This window comes from Eurosta solidaginis, chromosome 1 (assembly GCF_040869045.1).
Source record: "Eurosta solidaginis isolate ZX-2024a chromosome 1, ASM4086904v1, whole genome shotgun sequence".
Classification (NCBI taxonomy): domain Eukaryota; kingdom Metazoa; phylum Arthropoda; class Insecta; order Diptera; family Tephritidae; genus Eurosta; species Eurosta solidaginis.
Window position 1 is genome coordinate 318,398,668 of NC_090319.1, and position 17,075 is coordinate 318,415,742.

Consider the following 17,075-nt stretch of genomic DNA (forward strand, 5'->3'; position numbering starts at 1 on the left):
CTTTTTTACAATTTCGAGGAACTCTGCTGCGATGGATCAAGCCTGAAGATTTGGCCTGTATTATGTATTACAATCTGTAACTGAAAACCATTTTCACACAAGCGACAACTATGCAACTGTGAAACTATTTCTGAAAATTATTATAAGTTACGAATCTAGCGAGTACTGTTTGACGCTAGTTCACATATTTCATAATCCGATCCACTATTTCCGAGCTATTTTGTTTAAAAAACTGGGTTTCAATCAAGGATCGCAAAACGTAATGCGGGCTCTGATTTTTTTCAAAAATGCTCTGCGAACTTTAATAGATATTTAAATTTGTAAGAAAAACAATATTTTTTACATTTCATACAATAATTTATTATCGTCTTTTATTACGAACAAAATATAAAAAAAAAATTATTATTATTTATATATTATTATATTTACTTATGCAAAATAATAATTAAGCTACAACTACAACTGATTTATAAAAAATTAAATAAAAAAACTAAAAAAAATGTTAATTGTAATTGTATGTAGAAATAGTTGTTCGTTGAATATCTACAATTCGCGCTTAAGATTTTATTTAAACTTTTAAGTCTGACATTTAAATAAGAAACGCATATTTCAAACAAATCAAAATTATTTGAGAAATCTATAAGCTGTTAACATGCAATTTCGATACGTACATTTTTGTGCGTAGGTATTGTATATTGAGTTTATTTAATTATTAGCGTGATATAAAATCTACGTATTATTTTGTTTATGTTTCTTTAATTTTATTATAAAAAACTATTTTAATTTACGATGCTTTTGTGCTTTTAATTGTTGTGCTTTGATTTATTATTTTTATTACTGTTTAATTACATATCAATGCTACAATTCATACATTTAATTGTCGGTAAAACTTAGTTGTTCTTAACATTCTATGTTAATATTTTTATTTTTATTTTTACCTTACTGGAATAAAAAAGTGAATATTTCTTATCGTTTGATATTTGCCTTACGAATAATTCACTGCTAAAGCTCAAGTGACTGAAAATCGCATTTAAAAGTTTCTATAGTATTTTATACATTTTTTTGTTGTATACATTTATTATTATTATATTTATATATGTATGTACTATATTTATAGTTAACGCATACTTATAAAACTAATTGATTTAGTTGTGTTTCTTGTTCGTTGCGTTTATAGAAAATTTCTATTTCATTGCTATGTGGTATGTATTTTAATTACTTGTAATTATTACGCACACAAACTTAAATTATTCCTATATACTACATATTTATTGTGGTGTGATTGTTTTTTTTTAAGTTTTTTGAAAAAAGAACTATGTGATTATGATTAAAGTTAAAAATTTTCAATCAGTCGAGCATTAGTCATAAGTTTTTTTTATATTTTTTTTCTTAGTTGTATTATGTTTTTATTTGTTTACTAAATTTAAATTCAAACTTTTTTACAATACAATGTAGTCGATTTTTCATACTTTTTTCAGTTACGCATGCGCTTAAGTACCTGACTTCAAGACGTATAGTCGCATGACTAAGAAAGTTAAGTTTTTGTTTTTTGACTTGCATTGTAATTAATTAAGGAAAACTATGCTGCGCTTAACCATAATTTAAGGAAATTAAAAAAAAAATGCGCAAAAATTGCCTTGCACAAATATTAATTTTTATAATCACTACTTTTTGCTGTTGCTCATACATTAAAAAGGACTAGAAGCAACCTTACAAAATTTTATATTTCCAAATTATAATATAAGATTAAATTGTAGCAAATAGAGTGCATGTAATAATTAAAAAAAATATATATATGATAATAAAAAAATTCCAAAATATAAAAAATAAAAATTGGAAAATTTTGCAATAGAATCTAAATAAATTTTAAACTTTTATATTTTCCCTTGCAAATTGGTGCTTCTAAAAATGTGTAAAACATTTTTTTAAGATTAAGAAAGGAAAATTTTAAAAAATTGTGTGCAAATAATAGTTATTCAAAGAAATAACGTCATTGTTAGTTTCGTGCTATTAAAAATTTCGTGCAAACATAAAAAAGAAAAACAATTTATAAAAACAAAAAATATTGAAATTTTAAATCAAATGCAGAGCTGCTCTTAAAAATTTTAGAACATAAAGTAAAAAAAAAGAACTAAGATAATAATAAAATATAAATAAAAAACTCGAAATAATTGAAAAAAATTTTAAGATAATTTTAAAACAATCAATTTTGTCACCAAAACATTTTCGAAAAAAAGTAATTTTAGATTTCATAAATCCTTCACTAAAAGACAGCATTTTATTGTAAAGAATAACAAAAAAATATTTAGCCAAATAAAAACATTCGAGTACTATGGGAAAAATTTCTCCTTTTTTAAAATTTTGAATTAAAAAAAAAAAAAAAAATAGAATCAAGAAAAAAATTCAAAATAATTCAAAAACCACTTTTTAAAAAGAAATATTTTCTTAAAAAAAAACTTAGGGACGAGCAATAAAAATAGGATTTTAATAAAAAAAAAAACATTTTTGCTGAAAAAATATTTTTTTTTTTCAATTTCAAGCTGTTGAATAAAATTTTGTTAAAATTTGATTTTTTTGTTAAATAAAAACGAAAAAATTTATTAATTTTAATAAATATTTTTGTTGAAAACTTTCAGCAAAAAAACATACATTTTTCGTGCAAAAAAATTTAATTGACCTTTTTTTTTTAATTTTGAGTAAAATAAATTTTCTTTAAATAAACCAAAAGACATATTGTTTGTACACCATGTGTTGCGTATTCATATAACTGTTGAGTTTTGTTGATAGAAAAAAAAAATCAACATAAACTGCTTTGTATTTCGTGCTCATTAAACAAAAAAGATTCAAGCAAATTTAGAAATAAAACGTTAAATGCACCAAAAATATATACAATTATTTTAAATGTTATGAAATGTAAATTTTTCTAAGTGCCGTTTCTATTTTCTTAAATTTTTTCGGTTAAAACGTTATAAGTTTAACGACAAAAAATTTAAAAATTTTGAAAAAGCAAAGAAACGCTGAATGCATGTTTTGCTAAATTTCGAGAAATATTTATGAAAAAAGTTTACCAATAAAAGAGCTGTACAAAAAATATTCAAGTAACTTTTAATATTCAAATTTCAAAATTGCGTTAAGTTAACACATTTTGGAGAACTTTAGTTGCAAAAAATAAAACAGTTTCATAAAATTATACATAAAAAATTATGTAAACAAAGCTACTAACAAAGAATATAAAACCAAATGGAAAGCTAAAAAAATGTATAAAAATTAAAAAAAAAAAATTAACTATAAAATTGGTATAAAATTCGCCATAGTCTACAATAAGCAGCTTGCTTAAAAATGGTTTAAATATTAACTACAAAATATATATTAATGGCAAAGCTTTGACAGTTCATAACATTATTCTTTGTAAAACACAGAACACATATTACGTCACATAATATAAGCGGTATGTGATTTACATTCTATTCGTTTTTATTTAATTGTTATATGCTATCTTTTTTATTCGAGTCTCTTAAACAATTTTTATTTTTACAAAGGTCATGCTGTGCAATTGTTTGTACACACAAAGAACAACGTTACAAACATAACAAAAAAAAAATCTATAAAAAAAATCTAAAAAAAAAAATAAATAATTAGAAAAAAAAATATACAAAAAAATTTTTTAATCAAAAAACAATATCAAAAAAATAAAAAATTAAAAAAAATTTCGACTTATTCAAAAATAATTTGCTTAGTTAAATAAATTGTTTTCTTATTTATATAAAATTATTAATTGCACCTATACTAGGTATACAGCACAATATCACTGGTTGTTTGCTCGTTTTTAAGGAATTGCTAATTGAAAACAAAAATTATTTATATATACTTACATACTTAAAATTATATATATAGTTTATGCCTACAAACAAGTATTTTTTTTTTATTTAAGTATTAAGGTTTGCGCTTAATCAAAGAGAAAAAACAGCTACATATGGGTATATAATAAAGTATATTGTGTGCATATTTCATTTTTCACTTCGAAAACTTTATTTTAATCGTTTTTTTATTTTTGAAATTTGTTTATCGTTTTCCAATGATTTGTTTGTTCTCCTTGTTTTTTTGTTTTTATTTTCCTTAATTTTCTTTTTCCATAATATTCAATTGTGGTTTTGGCACCGTATTCGCAGATATTCTTTTTGTTTACTAGTCTTTGTTTTTATGCAATCTAATCTGCCTTATTTGTTGTTGTTGTTTTCCTTATTTTCAAATATTTTTTTATTTCTTTAGTGATTATTTCATCTTTTTCTGCTGGTCGCAACAACAGCCATCACTTGTTGCATTGTTGGCTCGGGCACGCACGCCTGTGGATCACATTTCATTTTTCCATCACCACCGCAACTGGAAATGAACATGAAAAAAAAAAAAATTGTGCATTTTAATAAAATATTTTTATATTTTTAGTGGAGTGAAAATTTTACTAAACGAAAATTTAACTCAAGTACTACTTCTTTGTGTAGCAGCGCATTTTCGAGAAAAGAGATAAATCGACATCGAAATTTAGCTTTTATTAAAAACTCTAACGACAATTTTTTTAACTGCCCCTTAAAAAGTATGTAACATCATTTGGATACTTGGAACATTTGAAATAATGTTCCTGGTTTCATTCATTTTATTTCGTTATCGTACAGATTTTGGTATCCGTTACGTTTCAGTTTCGGCTACTGTTTCGTTCGAGAGTCAGTTTCGATTCTTCTTCTGGCTCCGATTTGCTTCCAGCTTCGTTTTTGTATAAATTTTATTATTAAGACCAGGAGGGCACGCAGCGGGTATACTGTCCAAAACATTCTATGTGTGGACAAGTAGGAGCCAGTTTTCAGATTTCAGTTTTGGATAAATATACTTATGGGTTTCGCGTTTTGTGTCGATTAAGTCCTTTCTGTTTCTTTCAAGCTGCAGTTTTGCCCTTTTTTGAAATACGTTCCCGTTTATATTTCGATCTTGTTTCGTTGCAATCTCATTTTCTGCTTTTTTTTCTTTACCGGTCTTTCCTTCGTTGTAGTTTCGGATTCTATTTCTAGTTTGGTCTTGGTTCAGTGCAGTATCGGTTTCTGTTTCGGTCTTTTTTTCGTTTCAGTCCTTTCTAGTCTCCTTCTCTGTTTCGTTGCAGTCTCAGTTTGTACTTCTATTTCAGTCTTTGTTATGTTCTAGTCTCCGTTTGTTCCTTTATCGATATTTGTTTCTATCGAGCCTCGGTTTCTGTTTCTATATCGGTCTTTGTTTTTTCCCCTCTCGTGTTCTCTTCTAATTTTGGATTATGTTTTGATATAATCGCGGTTTCTGTTTCTGTTTTTATTTTGCACTTTATTTCGTTTCACCCTCGGTTTCGGTTTCTATTTCGATCTTTGTTTCGTTCCAGTCCGGAACTCTGTTCCTATCTTGGTCTTTGTTTCGTTACAATCTCTGTTTCTGTTTCTATTTCCGTCGTTATGTCATTCCATTCTCCAGTTCGTTACGAATACCACCAAGTACCTTTTTCAGTATTCGTTTAGTTCCAGTCTCACTTTCGTTCCGTATCCCGCTTTTTTAGTTCCGGTCTTAGTTTCATTAAGAATTCCATTACGCCCCCTTTTGGGTCTTCGCTTTCGTTTACGTCCATTAGGTTCGTTTCCGTTACGTCCTATAGGTGCTTCATTGCCTTCTTACAGAATCGGAAGATTGCACCTGCGGCATAGGGGACTGTTTTCGGATTCCATACGTGCCGTATGGCCCCAATAAATCAGTGTACATCATTTTTAATAGTTTACACTTTTTATTAGCCTCGTTAATTCAGTGCAAATACGGCCACCCTTGGTACGACCTCAGGTCCTACGATATAAAGAGTCTATCAATGCCGAGAAAGATCATGGCCCAGGCATACTTGACGATGATTCGGCGCACAGATTAAAGAAACGGTATGTGAACTTATCAGACGCACATCCCACCCCCTATAAAGCTCTAAATACCGTTCCCAAATGATGTCTACCCTATTACCTCCACAATCTGTAGACAACAATTTCATGCAAAAGTATTTTACTCACCTGCAATTGATGCATGGACCACTTGTCGATTCGACCTTTTCGCCAACCTTATACGATCTACCATTTATAAGACAACCATTTCGTTGCACCGCACCACCGTACGAATGATGCAGGAAATGTGGCGGCAGGGTTGTACTTGTTGTTGTCGTACTGGTTGTAATATTCAGTACAGTTGCCATCGATACGGGACATTCGTATCGTGGACAACAGAAGCCCGCGATTGGTTCTTCGTGACAACCGGCTACTGGTGGCGGGCAAGATTGTTGCAAACAAATAATATCACTCCTAAAGCAGAAACAGAAATCGCATGGATCATCACGTGGTATTTGTTGTGCGGATACATAAAGTTTGCCACCATAACGACATGTACCGGGACCAAACACTTCAGATTCATCCTCGTCGGGATATTCATCATTATATGATGGATATTGACCATAGACTGGTGCAGGTGGTGGGTAATGCGTGATTGTTGGTTGTGTGGTAATAAGTACGTCGGTACCGATAAGATTTGTTGGCGTTGTTGTGTCGGCTGCAATTTCGGGTTGTACGGTTGCATTGCTGACATCGATTCGTGTGTCCAAGGCAAGTGTAGACTGTGTTGTGGGAATGTATGAGAATAGTGGGTGAACTGTTGTCGCTGTAGCTGGTTGCTTCTCTCTTTCCACTGTCGCTTCTGTGGCTGGATGTTTCTCTTCCACCACTGCCGCATCTGTGGATGGTGGTTTTTCTTTTACCGCTGGTGCTTCTGTAGCTGATTGCTTCTCTTCTTCCACTGTCGCTTCCGTGGCTGGATGTTTCTCTTCCACCACTGCCGCTTCTGTGGATGGTTGTCTCTTTTCTTCCGCTGGTGCTTCTGTAGCTGATTGCTTCCCTTCCTCCACTGCTGCTTCTGTAGCTGTTTCTGCCTCTTCTTCCACAGACGCTTCTGTGGCTGGTTGTATATTTTCTTCCGCTGGTGTTTCTGTAGCTGGTTGATTCTCTTCTTCCACTGTCACGTCTGCGGCTGGTTGCTTCTCTTCTTCCGATGGCGCTTCTGTGGATGGTTGTTTCTCGCCCGCGGATTCAATCGAGGGAGTAACTGTGATAGACTGTTTCTCAGGCTCATTTGTCGCTGGTTGTTCATCCTCCTGGGCTGCGCCTTCGGGTTTAGATGTGGCTGGTTGTTTTTCCTCTGCAGCTTCGGATGCCGGCTTAACTGTAGTTGGTTGTTTCTCTTCCTCACTTGAAAGTGAAGGAACGGGCGGAGCAGCTTCTTTCGCATTTTCACTCTCAGCTTCAGGTTTGTCTGTTGGGGGTTCTTTCTCCTCTTCAGATTCGTCTTCAGGTTTGTCAGTCGCTGGCTGTTTTTCCTCCTCAGTTTCGCCTTCTGGCTTAATTATAGCTGGTCGTTTCTCTTTTTCACCTTCGGCACCAGAAGCAGAAGTAGGAGATTCTTTCTCTTCTTCGATTTCACTTTCAGGTGTGACTGTTGTTAATGACTCTCCTTCCGCTTCTGCCTTGGGCTTGGATGTCGCTGGTTGTGTCTCTTCTTCGGCTCCGTCTTCAGGTTTGTCAGTCGCAGGATGTTTCTCTTCTTCCGCCGTTCCTTCGGGTTTGCGTGTCTGCGTGGGTGTCTCTTCTTCCATATCTCCTTCGGGTTTGCCTGTTGCTGGTTGTTTCTCATCTTCGCCCTCTTCTTCTGGTTTGTCAGTCGCAGGCTGTTTCTCCTCTTCTTCCTCTCCTTCGGGTTTGCTTGCCGCTGGTTCTTTCTCCTCTTCGGCCTCTCCTTCTGGTTTGGGTGTCAACGATTCTTTTTCTTCTTCAGCTCCATCTTCAGGTACGGGAGTTGCATGTTGTTTCTCTTCTTCCACCTCTCCTTCGGGTTTGCTTGTCGCTGGTTGTTTCTCTTCTTCCATATTTCCCTCGGGCTTGCCTGTCGCTGGTTGTTTCTCTTTTTCCATATCTCCTTCGGGTTTGCCTGTTGCTGGTTGTTTCCCCTCTTCGGCCTCTCCTTCTGGTTTGTCAGTCGCAGGCTGTTTCTCCTCTTCTTCCTCTCCTTCGGGTTTGGTTGTCGCTGGTTCTTTCTCCTCTTCGGCCTCTCCTTCTCCCTTGGGTGTCAGCGATTGTTTTTCTTCTTCAGCTCCGCCTTCAGGTTCGGGAGTTGCAGGTTGTTTCTTTTCTTCCACCTCCCCTTCGGGTTTGCTTGTCGCTGGTTCTTTCGCCTCTTCCATATCTCCTTCGGGCTTCCCTGTCGCTGGTTGTTTCTCTTCTTCCATATCTCCTTCGGGTTTGCCTGTTGCTGGTTTTTGCTCCTCTTCACCCACAGCACCAGGGGCAGGAGTTGAGGATTCTTTCTCTTCTTCGCTTCCGGGTTCAGATTTATCTGCCGTTGGTTGTTTCTTTTCTACCGCTTCGTCTTCAGGCGTGGCTGCCGTTGGTTGTTTCTCCTCATCCGCTTCACCTTCTGTTTTGGTTGTAGTGGATTGCTCCTCTTCATCGGATTCACCTTCAGGTTTAGCTGTGGTGTGTGGTTTCTCCTCTTCGCCTACGCGTTCTGGTTTGGATGTCGCTTGTTGTTTCTCTTCTTCACCCTTGGGTTCTTTCTCTTCTTCGCCCTCAGATTCAGGTTTAGCTGTTGTTGATAGTTTCTCCTCTTCGGCTTCTCCTTCGGGTTCGGTTGACGTTGGTTTTTTCTCTTCGATACCAGGTGCAGAAGTAGCAGCTCCCTCCTCTTTTTTGTTTTCAGCTTCAGGTTTAGCTGTTGCTGGTTGTTTCTCCTCCTCGGCTTCTTCGATCTCTGGTTGTTTCTCTTCTTCAGCTCCACCTTCTGTCTTGAATGTAGTTAGTTGTTCTTCTACTTGCATTCCGCCTTCTGGCTTTCTTGTCGCTGGTTGTTTCTCTTCTTCATAGTCTGCGGCAGGGGAAATAGTAGCGCCTTTCTTCTCTTCTTCGCTCTCAGTTGGAGGTTTATTTTGCTCTGGTTGTTTCTCTACCTCCGCTTCGCTTTCAAGTTTGATTGTATCAGGTTGTTTTTTCTCTCCACCTTCGCCTACTGGCTTGGTTGTTGGGAATTCTTTGTCTTCCTCAGCTTCGGCCACAGGTTTAATTGTTGTTCCATGTTTTTCGTCTTCGCTTTCAGTTGTCACTTCGTCAGGTTTCAGCGGTGTTTCTGGTTCAATTTCTTCTTGAGGCTTAGGTGTAATTGACTCTTTTTCTTTCTCGCTTTCTGGTTTCTTGGTAACAGTTTCTTCTTCCTCCGGTTTCTCAGTAACCGCTATCATGTCTTCGCCGACTAATTCTGGCTTCATATCAGGTGCAGGTGTAATTTCGTCAACTACTTCACCCTCTTCACCAGAGGATTCAACTGATTCTTCGGCAGGTTTACTGGGACTTTCAATAGTGCTGTGCAGAATATGATCTGTAACAAATTCGCCTATATGCTGTACTTTATGTCCTGTTGTACTTTCTTCTTCCGACTCAACTGATGCTTCATTCTCCTCTACGGAGTCTAGATCCGCTACTACAGTAGGAGCCGGAGTAACCTTTGTTTTAGTGCTGTCCGGTTGTTGTGTCGCAATGCCTTCAGGGAGCTCATCCGCAGTTGATGAAGCAGGAGCGTTGGTAGACTTTTCAATATCCACATCCAGACGTGGTGAGACGGTAACACCTTCAGTTTGCTCTTGGTCAGTGATTTCGTGAGTTCCGGGGGCAGGTGTAGGTTTTTTCTTAGCAGCCCCGACGACTTCGGTATCCAAACTAGGAGTACTAGTAACCTTCTCAGATTGTTTCTCAACAGAATGTAAAACAGTTGTTTTTTCGCCAGCATTTTCAGATTCTGGAGCTTCGGCAACTTTGTCGGTTGACTCAATTGCAGGCGAAATTGTGGTTTTAATAGATGGTGAAATGCCAAGAGCAATAGTAGAACTTTCAAGGTCCTCCACTCCAGCAGCGGAAGTAGACTTTTCAATTTCTTCAACACTAGGCACTCTGGTACCTTCTTCGATTTCTTGAGGATGCTGAGTAGTCTTCTCCACATCTTCCGTTGATGCGGATATATCATTTTCATCTTCAATTCCAGGTGTTCTAGTAGGCTTTTCAACATCTACACCCCCCTCTGCACTCGGTGCTGTGGTAACGTTTCCGATTTGGTCAGCGCTTGGAGCAATACTGGAACTTTCGGTTTCTTCGGCGTCAGCAGCTGTTGTGACTTTTTCGGGAGTTTCGGATTCCGGAGCAGGTATAGGCTTTTCAGAGTCTTCCACACTAGGAGCGGAGGCCGGTGTGTCCGTAACTTTTTCAACTTCTTCGGTTTTAGGCGCGCCATTAGTAAGCTCCTCAATTCCCTTAACCTCTTCGACTTGGGAAGAAATTGTAGTCTTTTCAGTATGAGGAGCAAATGCGATTCCTGCAACACTTTCATCTTCTTTGACGGCAGACGCTGTAGTAACTTTATCAGCGTCAATCGCTTCCGGTGCCACATCAATATCTTCCACAAGTGGAGCTGAGGTTGTCTTATCAGCAACTTCATCTTCCTCAGGTTTTGGAGCTGCAGTAGTCTTTTCCATATCAAAGAAACCAGATTCAGCTGTGGTTTTTTCGACATCCTCAAGCCCAGGAGCATTCGTTGTCTTTTCAACACCTTCAATGTCTTCAACTTTTGGCGCCGCCGTAGTCTTTTCGATGTCTTCAACTTCAGGAATAGTTGTGACGGCATCAGCACCGTCGTCAGTTTTAGGGGCTGTAGTCGATTTTTCCGGTTTATCTTCAACAACAGGGCCGGCTGTAGATACTCCAATTTCATCAGGGGAAACAGATGGTATATTTTCACCTTGACGATCGGGGGTAACAGAAGCAGGTTCGCCTTCATGCTTCATGGTAGGTGAAACAGTAGCCTTCTCCATTTCTTCAACACTGCTAGGAGCACCAGTACTTTTCTGCACATCGATATCCACATCAAGACGTGGAGCACCAGTAACCGATGGGACTTCTTTATCTACTGATGAAACAGTCGGCGAAGGTACAGCCTTTTCGCCTTCTTCAGCATCAGGAATACCAGTAGCGCTTTCAGTTTTATCCAAAGTTGAATAAGTTTTATCGGGTTCTTGAGCACCAGGAGCAGGAGTAGGCAGAGCATCATCTTCAGTGATGGGAGCGATTTTACCCAAGCTGGGTTGAGAAGTGACCTTTTCAATATCCTCCTCAACAAGAGTAGGAGTCGACTTTTCGCCTTCTTCGTGCGTAAGAGCTGATGTAGTCTGTTCGATTTCTTCAGCGCTAGGAGCAGTAGTAGTCTTTTCGATTTCTTCAACGCTATGAACAGTAGTAGTCTTTTCGATCCCTTTCTCAACAGGACCAGAAATAACCTTGTCCTCCTCTTCAATGTCTGAAACATCGCCAACGGCAGGAGCAGGAGTAGAATTTTCGCCTTCTTCGTGCGTAAGAGCTGATGTAGTCTGTTCGATTTCTTCAGCGCTAGGAGCAGTAGTAGTCTTTTCGATTTCTTCAATGCTAGGAGCAGTAGTAGTCTTTTCGATCCCTTTCTCAACAGGACCAGAAGTAACCTTGTCCTCCTCTTCAATGTCTGAAACATCGCCATCGGCAGGAGCAGGAGTAGAATTTTCACCTTCTTCGTGCGTAAGAGCTGATGTAGTCCTTTCGATTTCTTCAGCGCTAGGAGCAGTAGTAGTCTTTTCGATTTCTTCAACGCTAGGAGCAGTAGTAGTCTTTTCGATTTCTTCAACGCTAGGAGCAGTAGTAGTCTTTTCGATTTCTTCAACGCTAGGAGCAGTAGTAGTCTTTTCGATCCCTTTCTCAACAGGACCAGAAATAACCTTGTCCTCCTCTTCAATGTCTGGAACATCGGAAACCTTGTCGGTAAACTCTGCGAGAGGTGCAGATGTTGGCTTCTCTTCTTCTTCAGAGCGAGGAGCAGCCGTAGTCTTTTCAAGCTCATCAAAGCCAGACATAGGCGCAGATATTGGTTTTTCTTCAGCTTCGACACCAGTAGCAGCAGTTTCTTTCTTGATTTCTTCGCCAGGATCAGCAGTTTCCTCCTTGATTTCATCAACACTAGGAGTGCTGGTGGTCTTGTCAGGTTCTTCACCACCAAGTAAAGCTGGAACGCCCTCGACTTCAGGAGCAGGATACTTTTCCCCACTTTCCATAGGAGCAGTTGTAGCCTTTCCGATTTCTTCTTCGCCAAGAATAAGAGTACCCTTTTCGCCTTCTTCGGCAGTAGGTGAAAGTGTAGTTTTGTCTGTTTCTTCGATACTAGTAGACTTTTCGGTTTCTTCAACAGCTGGTGGAGGAGTTCCTTTCTCACTTTCTTCATAGGCAGGAGTGGAAGTGACTTTTTCAATTTCATCAGCACTAGGCGAAATAGTAGAGTGCTCAGATTTTTCAACCTCAGGAGCAGAAGTATCTTTCTCACTTTTTTCGGCGACAGGAATTGACGCTGGCTTGTTTGCTTCTTCGACTCCTGCAGCAGAAGTAGATTTATTGAGTTCTTCAATAACAGGGGTGGTAGTACTCTTTCCAACTTCCTCAGCTTCAGAAGTGGTAGTAGTACTTTCGAGTTCTACACCACCAGCTGGAGTAGTTTCCTTGTCTAGCTCATCAACAGCTGCAGGTGTTGGTTTTTCTGGTTCTTCGGAGCCAAGCGTAACAGTTTCGAATTGATCAATACCAGTAGCAGAAGTGCTCTTCTCGCTTTCTTTGTCGGCAGGAGCAGAAGTTGTTTTCTCAATTTTATCTGCACTTGAAGCGTCAGTAGTCTTCGCAGGCTCGTCAGCACCAGATAGCGGAGTAACATTTTCAGTGTTCTTGGAACCAGGAGAAGATGTGACACTTTCGTCAGCTTCTTTGATTTCGTCTGGTCTGGAAGTAGCTTTTTCAATATGATACAGAGTAAGAATAGGAGTAGTGTTTTCTTGTTCCTCAATGTCAGAAGTGACAGTATCCTTTCCAATGCCTTCAGATTCAGGAATGGAAGTGAATTTTTCGATGTCACCTGTGATAGGGGCAGAAGTAGTCTTCTCAATATCGGCAACACCATGTGTAGCCTTTTCGTCATCATCGGAGACAAGAGTAGAAGTAACTTTTTCAACTTCGTCAGCACCCTTAGCACCAGGAGCAGAAGTGACCTTTTCTCCGTCTTGGTCAATAGAAACCATAATGACCTTTTCAATTTCGTCGGGAATAGGAGCCGAAGTAGTCTTCTCGAGTTCCTCTGTTTCAGGGGTAGTATGCGCCTTTTCATCTTTTTCAGGTACAGCTGCAGACGCTGGCTTTTCAATTTCATCCACACTTGGAGTGGTTGTAGTCTTTTCTGGTTCGACTTTGCCTGGAGTAGCCGCGTCCTTTGAAATGCCTTCAGTATCAGGAGCAGAAGTGACTTTCTCATCTTCTGCCTCGATAGAAGTGGAAGTTGGCTTATCAATGTCATTGGAGCTGGGGGTAATAGTAGTCTTCTCGATTTCTCCAACCCCAGGTGCACTAGGAGTATTCTTTTCACTTTCTTCAGAGACAGTGGCAGAGGTTGTCTTTTCAATGCCTTGTTCAGTCGGACTAGACGTGGACTTTTCAAGTTCATCAGCAACGGCAGCAGTAGTGGTTTTCTGATTATCTTCAACGTCAGGAGCAGGTGTACTCTTCTCGGCTTCCTTGAAAGCAGGAACAGAAGTTGACTTTTCAATTTCGTCTGTGCTAGGAGCAGGTGTAGCTTCTTCAGTAGTATGAGCGTCAGTGTCCGTCTCGGTTTCCCCGGTAGCAGGTGCAGTTGTAGCCATTTCAAATTTATCCAAGCTTGGAACAGTACTAACGTCTTCCTGTTCATCAACACCCTTCTCAGTTTCGTCGCTGGCGGAAGCGTTTGTTGATTTTTCAGTTTCGTCCAGGCTAGGAGCAGCTGATGTCGCTTCGGGTTCTTCGGAGACAGGTTTTGGTATATCACCCCCCAGTCCAGGAGGTGCTGTCACTTTTTTCAATTCCTCTGTAATTTCAGGTTTTTCTTCGACAACCGAGCTGATTTCAATCTTTTGTACGTGAGTATCAGAGGAAGGAGTAGTCGTTTTTGTCTCTTCCTTCATAGCTGGTGCAATTGTGCTTGTTTTCTTCGTTTCTTCAATAACCGGAACTGGCGTCTCCACACTGACCTTCTTCACTTCATCTGGTGTAATATGAACACTTGGCACATGAGTTTCTTTCTCAATTCCTTCGGCAGTTTCCGTTACCGTTGATTCGATTTGATCAACCTTTGGTGCTTCCGATTCTTCCTTGACATGAGACATTGGTTGTACAGTAGGTGCAGCAGGAATTGCTATATCTGTGAATGGCGACATTGTTGTCTTCTCGCCCTCCTCCGCAGAAGAGGTGGTTGCTTTAGTAATTGCCACATCTTGAGGCTTACAGATATACGTGGGGCAACATCTGCTAGAGCTAGCATGATCTATAACACATCGGCTAATATCGGCGGGTATATTACACTCAACCTTTTGGCAGGCCACAATACTGCTAATACATTTACAAGAGATATCACATTCATCAGCTGTAGGTATAACGGAATTGTTGGCAAACGTCCGATGACCCACCAAACAATTACCTTCGCCAGGAATAACGGACGGCAATTGCATATCAGGCATTTCCACTTCTGCGGTTGAGATTTGTGTGGGCTTATCTGTTGATACTTCAGCTGCTCCAACAGATTCTGTTGATTCTTTACCGCTGCCTAGATCTTCGCCGCTTTCTTCTTCTTCTTCACCGCTGCCTTCATCTTCGCCGCTTCCATCCTTTTCGCCGCTACCTGTTTCCTCGCCACTTCCTTCATTCTCGCTACCCTCTGTACTTGTGGGTTTCTCCTCAGCTTTATGAGGTACATTGTCAGCTTGTTCCTTTGTGATTTCGCTAATTTCTGCAGTCTCTGTGGACTCTTCAGACGTTGACGAAGGAGTTGATTTTTCTTCTTCGGCTTCAGACTCCGTTGATTCCTCAGCCTCAGTCTCAGTCTCAGTCTTCTCGGTACTTGTGTCTTTGTCCACTTTTATTGGAGGGACCATCGTTGTTGCTGCTTCATCAATGTCAACTCTTTCATCGAATTGAACTGTAGGTTTGTTCTCGACTTCGATTGTATTTTTGGTTGATTCTTCTTCGGACGAAAGGGGAACACTGGTGTCATCTACAGGCTTGTGTTCTTCTTTAATAGCTGTCGTTTTAGTTGAATCCACAGGTTTGTATTTATCTGTTGGCGTGTCTTCGGCTGCAGCAGTTGCTGTGAAATCAGTGATGGAATCCGCAGGTTTGTGTTCTTCCGTTGGCGTTTTGGTTGAGTCTATATCGGCTGCAGCAGGCACTGCGGAACCAGTGGTGGAGTCCAAAGGTTGTTGTTCTGCCACTGGCGTTTTAGTTGAGTCTTCTTCGGCTGCAGCAGTTGCTGTGGACTCAGTGGTGGAATCCGCAGGTTTGTGTTCTTCCGTTGGCATTTTGGTTGATTCTTCATCGGCTACAGCAGGCTCTGCGGAGTCGGTAGTGGAATCCACAGGTTTGTGTTTTTCCGCTGGCGTTTTAGTTGACTCTTCTTCAGCTGCAGCAATTGCTGTGGAATCAGTGGTGGAATCCGCAGGTTTGTATTCTTCCGTTGGCATTTTGGTTGAGTATTTATCGGCTGCAGCAGGCGCTGCGGATTCGGTAGTGGAATCAACAGGTTTGTGTTTTTCCGATAGCGTTTTAGTTGAGTCTTCTTCAGCTGCAGCAGTTGCTGTGGAATCAGTGGTGGAATCCTCAGGTTTGTGTTCTTCCGTTGGCATTTTGGTTGACTCTTCATCCGCTACAGCAGGCGCTGCGGAGTCGGCAGTGGAGTCCACAGGTGTGTGCTCTTCCGCTGGCATTTTGGTTGAGTATTCTTCTGCTGAAGCAGGCGCTGTGGAATCGGTGGTGGAATCCACAAATATATATTCTTCCTCTGGCATTTTGGTTGAGTCTTGCTTTTCAGCGGAATCAGTGTAATCAGTGGTGGAATCCACAGCTTTGTGTTCGTCCATAACGGCTGGAGATTTGGTGGATTCTTCTTCGAGCCCAGAAGACATAGTAGTGGAATCGACGGGTTCTTTGCCTTCCGGTACAGCTGAAACTTTGGTGGACTCTTCTTCATGCACATCGGGCTCTGGAGCTGGCTCGCTGATATCAATGCCGGTACGTTTCGTGTCTTCGGGTGCGGTTGTAGCCTCAAAACTATGATCAAGTGCTGCCTCTGTGCTCGCCGCTTCGTCTTCTTCTTTTTGAACATCAGAAGTTTCAGTTGCTGCTTCAGAGCTGTAAGAGGGTGCACTCTCAGTAGATCCAGTAGATCCCATTTCCTTTTCAGCTTCTTCTTCAGACTCAGCTACGGCAGACGGCATGGTTGTACCAAACATCGCATCAGGCTTAGTAGTAGTAACGTGATCGGCAGGTTTAGGTTCCTCTGCATGCTCTGGCTCAATTTCTGGTTTACCGGTAGCGATTTCTTTCTCTTCATCCTCATGAATGTGTGCTTGTAATTGTAAATCCTCTTCTGGTATAGCACCATGTAGATCCTGATCCACTGCAGAGGTGGTAGTAAATCCTTCATCTTCTTTGATATCTGACGGCGCTTTGGTGACTTCAATAATTTCTGTTGTAGCTGAGTCATCTTCACAGACATAATTACTTGGACAACATTCGCCCTCAGCTGGTGGTAGGGCATGACAGCTCTTACCATTGCTAGCCAACATTGACATTTCACATTTTTGCACCGCACAAATAATATCGCCATGCATACAATAACAATGCTTGCAAGCACCCTTGCCGGTGATGGATGCACCATCAGCATATACATCGCCATTGTGTACACAATCGGTCGAAACGGATGGCGACATTGTTGTTGTGAGTATGAAACCAGGCGTTGGACGCTCTGTTGTAGTTGTAGATGAGTGATCCTCGAGTTCCAATACGTCATTTTCATGATCTAAAAAACAAAAACTCAATATTAAAATCGAGCTCACGTGAATGACTCTGATTTCAAATTAT

At 39.6% G+C, this 17,075-nt stretch overlaps 1 protein-coding gene across 1 annotated transcript in view; it reads right to left on the bottom strand.

The window, feature by feature from the left end:
• Positions 1-335: 335 nt before the first annotated feature.
• Positions 336-17,075, bottom strand: part of tnc (tenectin) — a 338,614-nt gene continuing 321,874 nt past the window's right edge. Inside the window, exons 6-7 of the mRNA XM_067761737.1 lie at positions 6,060-17,013; positions 336-4,380 (exon numbers count right to left, since the gene is read on the bottom strand). Coding sequence (XP_067617838.1) covers positions 4,278-4,380; positions 6,060-17,013 — 11,057 coding nt within the window. The 3' untranslated portion in view covers positions 336-4,277. The remainder of the gene's footprint in view (positions 4,381-6,059; positions 17,014-17,075) is intronic.